This window comes from Pseudomyrmex gracilis, unplaced genomic scaffold (assembly GCF_002006095.1).
Source record: "Pseudomyrmex gracilis isolate BER0280 unplaced genomic scaffold, ASM200609v1 scaffold_7, whole genome shotgun sequence".
NCBI lineage: Eukaryota > Metazoa > Arthropoda > Insecta > Hymenoptera > Formicidae > Pseudomyrmex > Pseudomyrmex gracilis.
This window is the reverse complement of record NW_018020591.1, coordinates 593,672-607,338: the sequence shown is the minus strand read 5'-3', so window position 1 is coordinate 607,338 and position 13,667 is coordinate 593,672. Positions and strand designations below refer to the sequence as shown.

Below are 13,667 nucleotides of genomic sequence, written 5' to 3'. Positions count from 1 at the left end.
CTGATTGAAACACCGTAATTTCAAAAGCGTTCGTTTCGCAAAATTATTATTATTATTTTAATTAGTATTTCGCTTTCTAATAATAATAATAATAATTTTACGTCCTACAATAAAACTAGAAAGTTACCTGTGGTTGCTCGTTTTATTTTCAAATATAAGAATAAGATAGTTTTGCTCTCTTTTTTTTTTTTTTTTTTTTTTTTTTTTTTTTTTTTTTTTTTTTTTTTTTTTTTGTAAAAACACAGTGCACGGTAAAACTATGTGGAACGCGAGATTACACGCTTCTAATTCCATACTGAAAAGATATTTTATATATCCGTGCGTATATACGTTTTCTAAACTATTGCTCGTTGTACACACGCGCGTGCGCGCGCACGCACGCACGCACACATTTACACACTGCGGTCACGGGTCTGTGTGTCTTACATATCTAATAATTTAATACCGCATATATACTCTTTTCGCTCGCCTCGACGAAGACGCATTACGCCGCTTGGTTCGAGATCACGCCGCGAGATTTCTCCTTGGCCATCAAGATCGTATTCCGCCTTCTATCACGCGCATCTATCTCGGCCTTCTGGCCGAGGAGGTAGCCTCGTTTCCGTCTCGTCTCTCCTCGCCGCGCGTAATACTATTATCTGTCTCTCACTTGTTATGCCGCTAACGTTCGACCGGCATAACAGAATCAACGTTGCATTTAGGGTACGTTTGGATCGGTCAACGTCTTCGTGCGTACGCGCGCGTCCGAAGGACTCTCGCGGAATAATCAATGACGATTAGGTATAACGGTATTGTGATACAATTGCGTCAAATTGGGGAAAATCTCGTTGCAAAGAGAGATAGATAGATAGATGGATGGAGAAAATCATCTTCATTTTACGGAAACAAAAGAGACATTACAATAATGACGCGCTCATTTCTTGCACCCGCGATGCATCACGCCTTTGTGTGCGTTTATATCACCGTCTCTCTTATTATGCCGTTCGCGAGCGTTCGGAATTAATGTTGCATTCATGAAGATGGGTCATCGTCTCGCCGAATCGTGCGGATCGACAAACGTTTCGGATGATGATCGAATTTCTTGCCTCGCGACAAAACTCATTGACATTCGAAACGCTTGTGTGTACGAGGAGCGATTGATAAGTATCCGAAACGACGCGCAGATACGACGACAGTAGTATCACATTGTCGCCGACAAGTCTCGTCTCTCCTTCGGAAGAACAAATGTGTCATCTATTTACGCGCGTCGTTTTCGGATACTATCTCATTAATCCGCGAAGCGCGGATTATTCCCGCGCAATTAATTCTTCGGAACTTCGAAAATTTTCTATTCCCTTAATTTCGATGATAGATTTTTTTTTTGTTTTCATAATTTTTGTTTTTCACGTGCGTCGAATTGTCCGGGAACGTACGATTTTCTCACAGGCTTCTCACTTGCGATTCGAAGCGTTTTGTGTGCGAAATATATACATATATATATATATAGTGTAATTGTTTCTACTTGAAAAAAATTTCCTCCGAAGAGAAACTTCGCGCACGGAACGCGGGTACTAAAGTTCCCTTTTAGCCAGGAGAACCCTTTCGGTTTTTTTTTTTTTCTTAGATACCGCCGTGTGTGCGAAACCGGGCAACCATAAAATTACCGGAGATCCCCCGCGCGACGAGAAAAAAAAGCTCGGTGGGCGCTTTTGCCGGAGCAAGGTGCTTTTTCGCTATTCTTCCGAATCGTCGAATGTTATCGGTATTTTCTTGCGTGTCACGAGCCCGTAAAAGAGCGCCCCCCCCCCGACTCGACGGTGACGGCGCTTTTGCGATTCTTGTGCGCGCTAACCGCCATCGCGGGAAGCACCGCGTCGTTATGATCGCGCGAGCTCTTTTTTGTTTTTTTTTTTTTCCCGCTTATCGCACACACTGCGTGTTTATCGTCGTGCGATCGATCTCGCGTCCTCCTCCGATAAGGCCCGGCCACGGTCATATTTGCTTTGTCGCGTGTTGGCATTATCAGATGAATTTCGAAGATGTGCACGCGCAATCGTGCGCAATCACTGTGCTTATGATATACTCGGTATATCAGAGTCAAGTACTTTCTCTACGGGAAACTCTTATTTCGAGAAACAAGCAGTATAGTTATGCTTTCGCATTAGCATGATGTGTAAGTGTCGTCGAAAAAAAAAAAGAAGAAAAAAAGAAACAAATGATTGTGCATGGATTGCAGATGACACGCCATCGTATCAGGCACTGCCTTTCTTTGCGTTCTTAGCATTCTGTGCATGTTGGTGCCAGGCGACCCTTCCCCCTCCCCTCCCAGAACACGCTAGTTCGAAAATATAATTCCGATGATGATCCGTTTTCACGTGGATCATTTTTTTTGTTTTGTTGTACGTCGAGTTGTCAAACGCGCTGACTGGACGCTTTTTTTTCTTTGCGAGGAACGTTGCGCGAAAAGTAGCCGCGATTTCGGATGTGTTCTGCGGATTTTTGAAATTTCGACGACGACGACGACGACGACGACGACGACGACGACGACGACGACCGTGACAAATGTCGCAATACATAATTCAAAAGCGAGGAAGAAAGAGCACGAGAAGAAACAATAAAAAAATCGTATGACGTATCGAGTTCTTGCGCATATATGATTTAGATACGAAATTTTCCGAAACGAAATCGATTCTGGTTCTCGATGCGAAGACCATGTTTCACGTCGATCAAGAAAAAAAGCGCGACGACTCGTGAAATTATACAGCGGAGAAGAAAAAAAAAGAGAAAAGAAAAACCTCCGTTTCATTTCTGTACTAACTACGTGCTGCTCATCATTCAGGTTAATCCCACATCTGTGACGTGAGCATTGCGTCCGGCTCGTAAACAAGCGGTCATTACCGAAGAGACAATTTTGTCCGAACGCGTGTGCGTGTGCGTGCGCGCGCGCGTTGTGTTGTGTTGGATCGCGACGATCGATCGAGTCGTAAAACACGCGCTCTTTGGGCCGTGCGCGAAATAAATATCGCGCGCGAAATTACGACGCGATATATTATTCCAGCGCGTTAATCCGCTTCTGTTTCGTTTCGCGTGTAATTCGCTTAAAGCGAATCGAGCAGAGCGCGCGCGCGCGCGATCACTTTATCGCCTCGCACGTCGTCGTTCTTCTCGCGCGTCGTTCGCCGCCCTGACCATCCTTATATCACTGAAAGACAAAGTATGTACCGGTATATATATCGCGAATGCACGGCGCGACGCGAACACGCCGGTAGCTCGACGACGGTCCGTGGCATTAATAATTCATACGCGCCCCATACGAGGAGGAGGTAGTGGAAGGGTTTAGGCTTCTGGACGTTTATAAATATTTAGATCGCCACGGAGATCGGGGAACCGAGCCAAAAAGACGGGAAGACGAGAGAGGTAAAAGAGAAGAGAGGTCGCGCGCGCGCGCGCGCGCAACGACAAGAGAGAGAGAGAGAGAGAAAGAAAAAGAAAGAGAGAAAAAGACGGAGAGAGATATGTGGACCAAAGTCAAGAGAGGATTATTTAGGATTATTTCCCGTGAAACTGAATGGAAGTCACGCAATAACATAGTAAACACACACGGACTCTCTGTGTCCGAGACCTAGGAGCTCGGCTTTCGTCCGAGAGGCAAATTAGAGTGCGTTTAAGTGAAAATATCGAGCATATACGCGCGCGTCTCTCTTTCTCTCTCTCTTTCTCAGTTTTCCGTAAAAGGTTTTCATTAAATATCGCATTATAACGTTCACTTTACTCGCCGAGCGAGATCATGTCTGCGGTTTTGCGCTACCTACTAACATTACACGTTGAACACGCCGTCCCGTCCACCCCTTTTGGTTGGAGCTTCCTGTTAATTTTCGCGAACCAACCGACGACGCGTATCCGGCAAACAAATGCGCTTGTTATTCACTCGGCGCGGTACGACTGAAAAAAAAGAAAAGAAAAAACGATTAAGTCGTTCTCCGCCGTTTTCAGAAAAACGCGCGACGAAAAATTCACTTATTTATTATTATCATTTCTTGCAGGTTTTTTGTAAAACTCTTCTACGAAGGTGATATTATTACGCGTTCTCTCTCTCTCTCTTGTTCTCTGAAATTGCTTTTTATACGCCGCGCCAAAATTACAACTCGCGCGAATATTATTATGATTAAAGCAGAGGTGGCCAAAGGTGGCCGAACTGGTTCTGAGTATTACCTTGTTCGATCATTTCCTTGATTATACGAAGTTGTGTCGGTGGTGTCAATTAAATCGTTCCGTATTTTATTACAAATTGCGCGCGCATATTTTTTCATAATCGTTTAAAAACGTGCTTCCGAAGCTCAACCGTATGTACGGCTTTGTGCACTTCACTTAAGTCGATAAATAGATTAAATGGAATTAAGTCGTCTTCAAAAATCAATAACAACTTCGAGACTTCTTAATCTCTCTCTCTCTCTCTCTCTTTGTTTTTGCTCATGGTCTAGCAAAAGGTATTAATATATATCCGGCATTTGTGTGTATAAAATTCTTCGTTCTTTTGCGCGTCTCTCGTGCGATATACGTATAAATTAATTAGTTTTTTTTTTATAATTTAGTAGTTTTAAAATTATTGCAAGTATTTAATTTAACTTTGCAATTATTGAAAATTTCAAACTTACAATTTATTGCAAGTAAAAAACTACAATTATTGCTTAAGTTTTAGTATAAACTTGCAATTAACTTGTAATGTAATTAAAACTCTTACAATTAATTAGAAATCAGAAACTTGCAGTTCCTTCGTTTGTAACAAATTGTATTATTTCACGTGTATCCGGAAATCATAGCCTTGCACCGTACATTTGTCGCGAAAGTCTTGTGATTCCCGTTCGCGATATTACAGTACCAAGGAAGGTATATAATCAAGCGTTGTTGATAAAGGTATAATCAAGCGGTCGGCAAAAGTGCAGCGCTAATATCAAAAAACCTAAATGCAAACTGTTACTGTGTATAGAGTTACACTTTTGGCCTAAGTGTTACTGCGATATCGCCATTAATCATTCCTGCAGTGGGCTCGCATAAATCACACAAGTGTGATATATAGGCGAAACTTTTGAAACACACTCCGTCATCCGGTCGTATTATCGCATGACCGTAACCGTAACGCATCGCCGGTCTGTTTATATTGATTCGATAATGAACTCTCGTTGAATCAATTACCGGTGCAATATAATTAAAAAAATAAAAAAAATAAAAAAATAAAAAAAAAATAAAAAATAAAAAACTAAAACGGAACTTTGAAACGAGAGCGAGTTTTCGTTCGAGTTTCATATGTGTGTGTGTGTGTGTGTGAGAGAGAGAGAGAGAGACAGAGAGAGAGAGAGAGACAGAGAGAGAGAGAGACTGAATTTATACAGGCGCGTTTCGCAAAAACCGTTTTCTCTCTCCGTAAAAATACACGGTGGAAAAACGCGCGTCGAGGCGTTTTTATAACTCGTCTCGGAGTCCTTTTCCACAACGCGCTTACGCAATAAGAAAATGCGCGTATATATGAAATAAACGCGCGTACACAGGTTATATACGTAAGTTTACGTAATCGCGTGTCGTGAGACTCTCCTGAAATTGAATTTCTTCCTCGCTCTTTTGCGGTTTTACTTATTAACAATATATCTTTTACATAAATATGTATCTTTTATATCTTTTTTTTTTCTTTCTCTCTTTTCTCCCCCTCTCCTCTCTCTCTCGCATTATTAATATTGCGCTGACTCGCTGATACATTGTTGTCGCGTATATTGATTCTCTTTTTCTACAGTGAAAGTTGCATCCTTCTTTATTCGCCTCAATATTTCAGCTTCTCGTGATCCTCCGATAAATTGCTACCCTGACGTGACCTTTCTTATTTCCTGACCTCGGAACCTTGACCCAGGGGTCTCTCTCTCTCTCTTTCTTCTCTCTCTTTCCCTCTCTCTCTCTCTCTCTTTCTCTCCCACGACAATCGATCAATCAAATCGCGGACCACCCCACGATACGTTGCGAGAGCACCGTAATATTGATTAATCACGCAATTTATTGGCAAACCGCGGCAATTAATTAATAATACCCTTATCTTTGACTTTCATCACGACTTGGAGGATTATTCACACCCGATACACGAGAGACTTAGGACGCAGCTTCCCTCTGTCTGTTACGTACAAACAAACTCCAGCTGATTGTTCTGAATCGTCGAACGTTAGTCAGCAATATCCTAAGCAGAGAACAGAGTTTACAAGTCCGTAACGTTAACAAAAAGCACCGTTAACGGAAAGTAGCTTGTTACTTTCTTTAGATTTCAATGCACATTTTGTGTGTGTGTGTGTGTGTGTACGTTTGTGTGTAGAATGGAGCGTATTACGTAATTTGTTTCGACAATTCCTCGTGCTTCTGCACACTGTAAATTAAATCGGTGACGAAATTAATCCACAATTTAATCGGATTGCGAAGGATTCGAGGAATTGTACAACGTGATGTATCGCACCGTGATTTCCTACTTCTCGAAGGTTCGAAAGAAGCTGCGAACTCCGACCCGTTGCGTAACGCGCCCCGTAACGACCGAACGATAATCCGTCGATTATTGACGCGCGCGAAAAGTGTTTCCCTATTTAAAAGTGGCTTCTCACACACATGTCCGCTATAACGTATTATTGCATTTATCTGGCTTTAAGAACCGGAGTGTAAAAAGATCGATCGATGCGGGGCGGGGGGGGGAGGGGAAGGGAGGCGCGCGTTAGGTGGCGGCGGAGATTGAAGTTCAATACGATAAAATCACTCGCGGCGAAATGTAGCGCTCTCTTTCGCGCCACGTCATAATCTGTCGTTTTGCTCGCGCGTAGTTTCATTTCCTCCTTTCCTGATCGATGTCGATCATTTCGCCTTAATGCCACGGTACTTTCCGAGTTTTACGCTATTACATCCATTTTATGGAAGGAAAGAATCTGCCGCGGTAGCGAAGAGAGAGAGAGAGAGAAAAAAAAGAGAAAATGATTTCTATGAAGAAAACGCGTTTTTTTTTTTTTTATCTTTCCTGCGTACAAAGTATTTTAAAATGCATTTTCCGTAATTTATTTCAATCCTTCTTTCTTCTTCTGTTTTCAGGTACTTCGCGGAATACTAGATCGAAAGGGCTCGTGTGGAGTAGATCACGCGCGCGAATTTTCGTACACGCGCGCGCGCACACACGCGGAAAATTCGGTGAAAAACCGGTAACGATGTAAAAAAAAAAAAAAAAAGAAAAAAACAACGCGAGTCGAGATCGGTGATTGCGCTGGTTAACGTTGACACGCGAGATAGAGAGAAAGTCGTGTGATAGAAACCGCGGGAAAGATAAAGAGAAACGAGAGAAAAATAGCCGAGGGGAAAAAGAAGAAGAAAGAAGAGGAAAGGGCGACGGTGATCGATCGGATCCGAGTAAGTTAAAGCGTTCTGCCGATCGATCGGTTCCCTCCGCGTTCGTTAAAGATTCCTCTCCTACTTCTCCCCCCCCCCTCCCTCCCTCTACACCCGCTCTCTCCTTGTCGAACTCGCATCTCGATAGATCGCCTCGACCGACGGCGCGGCCGACGCCTTCTGCCTACTTTCTATCGCCCTGAAAACGTGTATATCCCCCCGAAGTGCGGGGCACAGAGAGCTCCGGTAAAATCCTCCTAGAGAAACAAGTTTTACGACCGATTCTCTCACGGCGAAACGCGACGAAACGAGCGTAATTACCGCGTGGATAGCGCGCGCGCACCAGCGATCTACTCTCGCGCGCCGCCTTCCCTCTTTTTTTCTTTCTCCCCTCCGCCTCCTCCCCGTCGTCCTCTTTCTTTCCTCGCCTCTGCGCTGGGGGAGAGGAACTACAGAGCCTTTGGGAAAGAAAAAAAAAAAAAAAAACAGGAACGCCGGGAGTGCCGTTTAATCACGGCCGGCGAACAATCGATCGAACCGCGGATGATCGATTCGACGAAAACGCATTCGATCGAGAAAGATTATCGGTTTTGTTTCTCGTAGGCGCGAGGGAAATAGAGAGGAAAAATTCGGTGCGATTTGCGAAGCAACACGCTTGGATGTACGATTGTAAAGTTGTAAAAAAAAAAAAAAAGAAAAAAAAGAAGTAACGAAATAAAATAAATTCGCGTTGCAAAATTTGTTTTCCGAAAAGAATAAAGGGCACGAAATTTGTCGACGACAAAAAAACGAGCGGTTGTACTTTTTCTTACAGCGCCGGCAATAGTTCGCGGATTCTCTTCGCGACGAAAGAAGATCGGGAAAGAAGCGACGAAGGTGTCGTCGTCTTCCCGCGAAGAAGGGGAATTGGAAAGAAGAAAAATAGAGATATTCCCTCGGTCCATCGCGCACTGTTTATCCTGGGAATCGAGCCGAGCGCGCGAGCGTCTCGATACTCCGTGCGATTGCTCCGTGGAGAGAGAGCGAGAGAGAGAGAGAGAGAGAGAGACGAAGAAAACACGGGAGGAAGGATCCTGGGTAGGATCGGACGGAAGGAAAACAACGTGCGCGGCGATACAGGAAGTAGGATATGTACCGAGAGCCGAACAATTCGTCGGGCAGCGGCGCCTCCACCAAGGGCGACGAAGTCGAGCTCGTCAGTAGATTCCTGGCGCCGCTCTGCGCCAGGGACGAGGCGGCCAGGAACATCGCCCTGGCTGCGGCCAGAAACACCGTCGAGGGATGGCTGGGCGGCGTCGGTAGTCCAAGTCACTGGGAGGACAACGCCGACGTCGAGGATATCAAGACCGGGAAACTCTCCAGTCAAGACGGAAGGTGAATTTTTAAAAGCACATTTTATCTGTAAAAAAAACAAAAACAAAAAAAAAAAAAAAAAATTTTAATACGACAAAATGCATTTTGTTGACATTTGTGAGCGCGGTGTTTTTGATCGGGATGAAATCAATCGAAATCGAGCAAGTAAAATCCGCGGAAATAAAACACACGCCGCTTTGCAGTTATCTATATATTAACCTACTTTGTGGCCGTTAACTAATATTGCGTGATACATTTTATCATGCCATTTTATCCCCTTGGTTAAATAAATATACGAGCGCGCACCGCGTAGGGAATGTTAAAATTATAATTTATTGAATATAACCTTGTTTGCGTCGGATATCCATTAGCCGAGTCATTAATTAACGAATTGATCAATTAACGATTATGAAATAACAAATAATGTATGCGGGCGCATCCCCCGTGTAACTAAATATATTTCCTAAAATAATCTCGTATCGTGTATCATAATGCCGATTCGAGCAGACGTATTTAATCGACGCAAACATTTCGTTCCGTGCTTCTCCCGCTCAAATTATTGGTTCGCGGGGATTTAATATCAGCGCCGAGTCACGCAAACACACACACGTTAAAACTCCCGACGCGAATATGCGTTACTTAAATAATCACGAGCGGTTCATTAAAATTGCGCACGTTATGGGGATTAATAATAAATGTGGGAGCGAAATTACATTTAATCGTTTTAGCGAGCGAGAAACGATTTTTAGTTTCCACGTTCACCAAAAAGCCTCAGATAAGTTTTTTTTTTTTTGTTATTGTCGATATGTAATTGAGAAGAAGATAAAAATTAGAGATACGTTGAGAGAAAATCGCGGTGAGTTCGCGGTGAGAAAAGAAATAAATAGCAGTCATTGTGTTTCGACAAGTTTGTATCACACGCGCGGTGGTGCATCGATTGATACAAGAGTTGTTTTTTTTATTTTCGTGAAAATATAAAGCCGCGATTACCGAATTTTTCTTCGAAGTAATGTTTATATATTTATGACGAGGCCGTTACACGTAAATAATTGCTGCTGTTTACACGTGTCTCGGTGAAAAGTTAAACGTTTTCGCGAAAATTGACAAACCCGTTATCGACCATTAATCGATAATTCGTGTTTGTTGGGCGAAGATACGACATGAGCGTGGAACGATCGCCGACGAGGTCGTCGCCGAGGAACGTTAATCAGCACCAGCTGATACAGGACACGTTCCGAACGGAAGGCTTCTTCCCGCAGAGCGTCAACGACAACAGTTCGGCGCTGTTTCTAGATGAGAACAATTCCGAGTGCTCGTTCGACTGCGTGGACGGTCGGCTCCTGAACGAGAGGCGATTCCGCGAACGTTACGTCAGCAGCGACGGCGTCGAGAGCTGCAGGTCCGGCCACTCGACGTCTTCGGATGAGGGCAGTAAGAGGACGACGGAGGGTAGGTGCCCGCGCTTCGGCTCGAGCTGCGACAGCGAGCGGAAGTATCATCCCGGCTCGTCCTCGAGCGACAGGTCGACCAGCGACGAGTACTGCGCCGGCAGGACGAAGAACAATTACGTGAAGGTGAAAGGCGCCAAGCAGAAACAGTTGGAGGATGACGAGATCGACGCGGACACCCGTGTGTACGGTAAAAGTCCAAAGTTCGACGACAACTTGAGCGGTCTCGCGTCCTACGACTGCCGAAATCTGAATCGCCGAGCCAAGATCGCCGGCGGCGACCTGCTGACGCACGAGCAACGCCGATATTACGACGGCGCCGCCGACGACGACGTGTCCTTCAACGAGAGCGAAGCTGCGCGTAGCGACGGGGTTGTCTTCAACACTCTTGACGGCTTCGAGAACGAGAACGAAACGTCTCCCTATGGCCAGGACATGAATTTGGAGAGTCGCGAGTCTACGGCGGTCTACGAGGACGCGTCGGAAGACGGTCGTCGGACGCAGCAGGATTATCTGCGCAAGAACGACGAAAGAAAGTTCAGCGCCGGTCAGATCAAAAGGCCGCTCTCTCAAGACGAGGACGTGTCTGCGAAAAGCGGCAGAGTACTCGAAAGTCCGGAAGTCACGCCCGGCGACGTCGGCAGGATGTTGAATCTGGGCAACGCGCTGGACGGACCGAGACAGGCGCAGGCCAACAAGTATCTCAGCCTGGTGACGTTGCATCTGCCGGTTATTCTCAGGCTCAGCGTCAACTGTCCTTTCCAGAACGTGAGGATCAAGTGCGCGGAGATTCTCCAGATGGTCAAGGTAAGCGAAACACTCTCGTTCAATTTGTTTCGAGAAATCTCTTTTGGGTTCAGGCCAGACTGAATAAATAATATCGTTCGCGAGTTTAAATAAAATCTGCGTTATAACGTCCGTTTGGTGACTGTATCTATATAAACTCAGAATTCAGAGATAAAAATAGTTGACGTCATCGCGCGCGATCGTTTTTAGCTTCATTATTTTTCATAATTTGTTTCTCTCTTTTATAACGAACCAATTTAATCTCTTTCTTTCTAATTGTGAAAATAATCAATTAATTAACTGACGCGCGCGGAGACAAAAGAAATCTCGTTCCCGTCCGTCAAGAGGTGTGGCAAAGGAAGTTGCGAATAAAAAAAAGGAAAGAAAAAACCTCTTATCAGCGCGTTGTTGTCCGTGGTTATCTGTTCTTGTGAACGAGAATTAAATATCGCACTGTGTGCTGTTTGTTGAGTCAGAGAGAGAGAGAGAGAGAGAGAGAGAGAGAGACGTGCGCAAGAGACATTTCGACATTCCGGAAGAAAAAAAAAAAAATCCTGGCGAAACGACCGATGCGAGAGAGAGATAACGGAATAGCCTAGATGCGGTCGCGTTAAAGTTCTCTCGCTCGCGAAATCTCGAGGGAGAACAGATGTTAACGCGAACTTCACACTCTCTCGCAAAACACAATTCGGTCGAAAATTCTTTCGCAACGCCACCGCCGCTCGCAAGTTTTGCATTCGTCCAAATATTCCGCGAACGTGCATCAAGTTTATCGGGCAACGCGGGACGCGGAGTTGAAAACATTATGTAGTTGGCAAATACGGAGAGGCACACGCCAATATGCGGAATGTTTCAGAAATGTTTATCTCGCTCGGCGAATTAATTCGTTTTAACAAATTTTAACCTCGCGAAAGTTCACAACTAGCAGATATATTAAAGGTCAATACTAGCCAATGTGCTGAATGTATACGCGCAGATATAAAACTTTTAAACGTGTAAATTGCTTATTTTTTAACTTATAGTGTATATAAATACACTAATTAGAAATTCGAATTGATTTTAATTAAAAACAAAATATTCTAAGGATGTGCGATAACTAATGTCTTCAATATTTTTAAATTATCTATTTTATTTTCCTATGAAATTCAAAACAAAAAAATTAAAATTGAATACAAAATCCATTTGTAAATCTTCAAGTGTGTTAAATAAAATTGACTTTTAACTATCTGCTAGTTGTAAGCCGGTTTTAATTTTCTGATGTCAAAGTACGTGGTTTTTGTCATAAAAAAAATAAACAAGATTGTTGTCTAATCTCTGTGAATTATGAAACAAGTATTAAAGTACATAACAACAAAGTTGAGCGCGATTGAATTTGATTGCGACTAAAATAAAATTTCCGCTAAAATTCGAAATTAAATCCGAGGATCGTCATTGAATCGCGCAATTTTTGGCGCAATCTTTTATTTTCTTCCAAAATTTTTCGCGGTGCCCGCGTGTGACCAGACGAGGCGGGGGGGGAGGGGGACAGAGGGGGATGAGAGTGCAATAATTCTGAGACGCGCGCTGTACACATTCCGCCGCGGCGGAATTGAGATTGTCCAGAATATTTCAAGCTTTATCTCTCCAGCTTTGCGGCAATTTATCCAAGTTCTTTACGAAGAGTAACTGCCCGAGCGCGATTCTTACGCTACCGCGACTTTGTATCTCCGTTCTTAATGCGCCGCTGCTTTATGGCCCTTCTAATAAATAAACTACTACCAAGATTCACGTTGCAAAATCTCGCGGCAGAAATTTCGCGCGTTTTGCGCAATCCTCCGTAGCGGTCGCTGTTAAAACTTTTACAGTACCGCTAGATCCTCTTTTTTTTATTTTGTTCAAAAAGAAAGATAAAAGTTTTTAATAATTCACGTGTCACCGTAACTGTTACAAAAGATTTGTATCAAAATAATAATAACGAAAAATTGTGTGAAAGTGAACTTTGCACACCTTACATATCAATTCGAACATTTGTAACCGCGTGTCAACGGTCAGAATCAAATAACAACAACGAGCGTCAAAACATTGCGGTGTTTCCAAAGGTCTTCGAAAGTTTATATACACAGAAATAAATTAATAAGAACAAGAAATGTGTATACACGGCTGTTGGGTCAATTTGTTTTTTTGATTATAATTGAAGTTGTTGTCGTTATTATTATTATTATTATTATTATTATTATTATTAGTACTCCCGTGGTGTCTTGCAAATTTGTAAACAGACTCGGTTCGAGTTTTGGACGATAATGAAAAACGAAACGAGCTCTGCTCCCCCTCTCGGAAAATTGAGTGCGTGGGAATATAATTCAGTGAAAAGATATTCTTATGCATAAAAGATAAACCGGATAGAGAGAAGAGAGTATAACCGACGGCTATATTAATGGACTTGTTTTGACTGGCTATTTGGGGAGGCGTTTGAACTGCAATCTAAAAATAACCTCCTCTATACCTAGGTAGTTCGCGCGTTAAAGCTACTTTGGCCGATCGTCGAAGTCGTTTTTCTTTTTCCTTCTGAATTCTACGACGGTCATTAATCTTATTACGGCAGCGGTTAATCTTTTCGCGAAGATCGCGGCGAATTGGTCCGCGTCTCTTTCGCGTCGGAAAAAAAAAAAAAAAAAAAAAAAAGACGGATTGCCATTCGAGAGAAACACCTTTAATCAATACAATCAC

General features: G+C 43.5%; 1 protein-coding gene across 3 annotated transcripts in view; it reads left to right on the top strand.

Annotated features, from left to right (window-relative positions):
• The window catches only part of LOC109859330 (sestrin homolog), a 171,636-nt gene that overhangs the window by 15,759 nt on the left and 142,210 nt on the right, over window positions 1-13,667 (top strand). For 2 of the 3 annotated variants that reach the window (XM_020437504.1, XM_020437488.1), the window contains exons 2-3: window positions 8,189-8,748; window positions 9,881-10,982. In XM_020437504.1, the coding sequence (XP_020293093.1) occupies window positions 8,504-8,748; window positions 9,881-10,982 (1,347 nt within the window). In that variant the 5' untranslated portion in view covers window positions 8,189-8,503. Of the gene's footprint in view, window positions 1-7,083; window positions 7,396-8,188; window positions 8,749-9,880; window positions 10,983-13,667 lie in introns of all 3 variants that reach the window. The other variant, XM_020437496.1, reaches the window with a different exon arrangement.